This window comes from Humulus lupulus, chromosome 7 (assembly GCF_963169125.1).
Source record: "Humulus lupulus chromosome 7, drHumLupu1.1, whole genome shotgun sequence".
NCBI classification, from domain to species: domain Eukaryota; kingdom Viridiplantae; phylum Streptophyta; class Magnoliopsida; order Rosales; family Cannabaceae; genus Humulus; species Humulus lupulus.
The window spans coordinates 29,667,874-29,670,731 of NC_084799.1; the positions used below are offsets into that span (position 1 = coordinate 29,667,874).

The following is a 2,858-nucleotide window of genomic DNA, read 5'->3' on the forward strand; positions in this document are numbered from 1 at the left end:
TGACAAAGCTATTGCACCCTAGGCATTGATTTGTAATGAATTTTGTTGCAAAATGAAACCCCAAATCAATGTAATCTATCTTGGTCTATTTTGAATTCAGTATTCTAGTTTATGTATTTTGTGAAATAAATATGATCAACAACTAGTTACATTCATTACCATAAGAGATAGGTAAAAAAATATAGGCCTAAAAAGCCAAATGTATCTGATCTGTACATGACCAATATCATGGCCAGCATGACCCTGTCATGACTCAAAAAACAGACACCAAAATACATGACTCTAAAATGGTCAACATAACAGACACCAAAATACAAGATTCGACCACTAGTTCAAAATAAAATCAAAAGATGAAACTCCTTCCAGTCAGACAGTATCGGGTTGAGTATTGGTTGCACCACTAGTTCCTCCTTTAGCATGTTGTTTTAGTCTTCTTTCCTTCCTTAAAAGTGTGGATTCAGTTGGGTTCTGCAGTGGTGGACGACCTCGCTTTTTGACCACACGATTCTAACATAGGTTGAACAAAAAAATATTTAGCTCCAAATTCACAAAACAATGATAAAGCAACTAATCAATGATAAAAATTATCTGGACTGAGAAGAAAGCATAAAGTTTATACCTCAACCACCTTAGCAGATTTGCATGTTTCTCTCATGTGGCCTGTTTTCAGACAATTGCTGCATGTTTTAACTTGTCCAGTTCTTCGAGCTTTCTTTAAAGCAGGTGGAGGTTCATCTGTCTCCCTTCTCCTAGCTTTCTTAGGTCTTCCAGGCAGCTTCGTCTCAGGTGGTGAATCAATTGGGTTGAGTCCTGTCTGAGGCCACATATCTGGACTAGGCATAGGATGCACACTCTGTTCATATGCTTTTTGCAATGATTCTTTTTTATAGAATCCGTGGACATAATCAAAGACATTACCTCCCATGAACCAGATAGTAGCTAGTGCATGGCCACAAGGAAGCCCAGATAGTTGAAACCTCCTACATGTACAAGTTCTGAATTCCAAATCGACAACCAAGGCACTACCATTGCTGCATTGAACCTGAAACTGAAACTTGTCAGACCTAGTAACCAGACAATGCTTTGCAACCTCTTTTTGCTTCTCAATTATCTTCAAAATTCTCTTCCCCACAGGTTGAGTCATCTTCTCGAACTCAGCTTTTTTGTTATAAAACTGAGACATCAACCAAAATCTAATTTTCTCTAGTAAAGTTATAATTGGTTTGTTGCGAGCATCAAGTATGGCTGCATTGAAACTCTCACACAAATTATTCATCAAAATGTCACATTTTGGGTAGTCCGAAATATGTGACTTAGTCCATTCTGTGGGGTTCTTCCCTGCCAGCCAATTGTAAGCACCATCCGAGACATTCTTGACTTCTTGCATTGCTCGAGCAAACTCAGCTTGTGTTGTAGTATTAACTGCTGCCCACAAAAGTTGCTTAAGTAAAAGTCCAGGATATTCCTTTTTAAAGTTAGCATGAAGATGTCTAACACAAAACCTCACCTCACACCCACTAAAGATGACTCCCACTGCATTTTCTAATCCTTTTTGACGATCACTCATCATTGTCACCTTGGTGGGACTCAAACTCCCAATATCAGCCTTCAATAGCTCCAAGAACCAAGTCCAAACCTCAGTGTTTTCCTTTTCAGCAACACAGTAGGCAATGGGAAACATGGAGTTATTACCGTCAATGCCTACTGCAGCCAATAAAATGCTCTTACAATATCCTTTTAAAAAGCAGCCATCAAGAGCAATTAGAGGTCTACAACCCCCCAACCAGCCATCTCTACATGCCTTAAGACAAATATAAATACGCTGAAATTGCCTTCTCCCATTAACCAAATCAGTTTTCAACTTCACAGTAGAGCTAGGATTGGTAGCCAACAACCTTTTACAGTAGTCATCAAGAATGGCGTATTGTTCCTTGACAGACCCATCCAACATCTTCCTTGCTTTTGTCTTGGCCCTGTAAAATGTCCAGCTAGACACACGTGAGTACTTGGTCTTTGCAGTTATCTCCCTAAATACATTGTATTCCATACTCGGATTTAGCCTAAATTGCTCCAAAAAGTGTTTTGCAAGCCAAGTTGAGGTCAGCTTTTTATTGTCCAAAACAATGCCACAACTATGCTTGTCAACAAGTGTTTTGACCCTCATTGTTTTGCCATCTATCTTGTTAACTATTGAAGCAAACAACATCCACTCACAGTTTTCACCCTTGCACTTAACTCTAACTCTATTTGAATCATTGGCTATAAATACATATTCTCGATCACCTTCAATAAAGTACTCCCTTATTGCATTCCTTAAAATTGTAACAATGGCAAATTCCATGCCAAGAACAAATTGGAAGTTTTGCATTTTGGTTTTCGGGTTGAATTCTTTGGAATTTTTACCAGCATCAAACTCATCATCTAACTTCAATTCGTGTAACTCTTCCTCAGAACATATACCATCTGAGTCTCCATCATCAAGATTTTGAGTACAAAAATCTGAAACTGATCGCCACCACTTCCTAGGTTCAGACTGTGTACCCATCTCTATCTCAGCTTCAACATCTTGCTCAAACTCTTCCTCCTCCAATATGAAATCTTCATCACTTTGCTTTCCTTTCCATTTTTCTATCACGCTGAACTTTGTCTTGGCTCTTCTCAGCTGTATTTTCCCTCACATCAGCTTGAACTTTGTCTTGGCTATCCTCATATGTATTTTCCCTCACATCAGCTTGCTTTCCTTTCCTATTTCTGTCACTTTGAACCAGGTCTTGGTTCTCCTCAAATGTATCCTCCCTCACATCACCAATATCATCCTCTGAATCTGACAGCACAACCACCTCTGGTATTTGGTCTTC

General features: G+C 39.0%; 1 protein-coding gene across 1 annotated transcript; it reads right to left on the reverse strand.

Moving 5' to 3' along the window:
- Window positions 1-366: 366 nt before the first annotated feature.
- LOC133791547 (uncharacterized) lies at window positions 367-2,545 on the reverse strand. The gene is made up of 2 exons (XM_062229468.1): window positions 620-2,545; window positions 367-507 (listed from the first exon to the last, which is right to left on the reverse strand). Exons 1-2 carry the CDS (start codon window positions 2,543-2,545, stop codon window positions 367-369), a joined length of 2,067 nt encoding a protein of 688 aa, XP_062085452.1.
- Window positions 2,546-2,858: the final 313 nt, after the last annotated feature.

Bases quoted from the DNA above. Each gene is read 5' to 3' on its own strand.
- LOC133791547 (XM_062229468.1), bottom strand. From the start codon at position 2,545: ATGGGTACACAGTCTGAACCTAGGAAGTGGTGGCGATCAGTTTCAGAT. The intron at 508-619 runs GTATAAACTTTA...AACCTATGTTAG, and splicing joins AATCTGCTAAGGTGGTTGAG to AATCGTGTGGTCAAAAAGCG.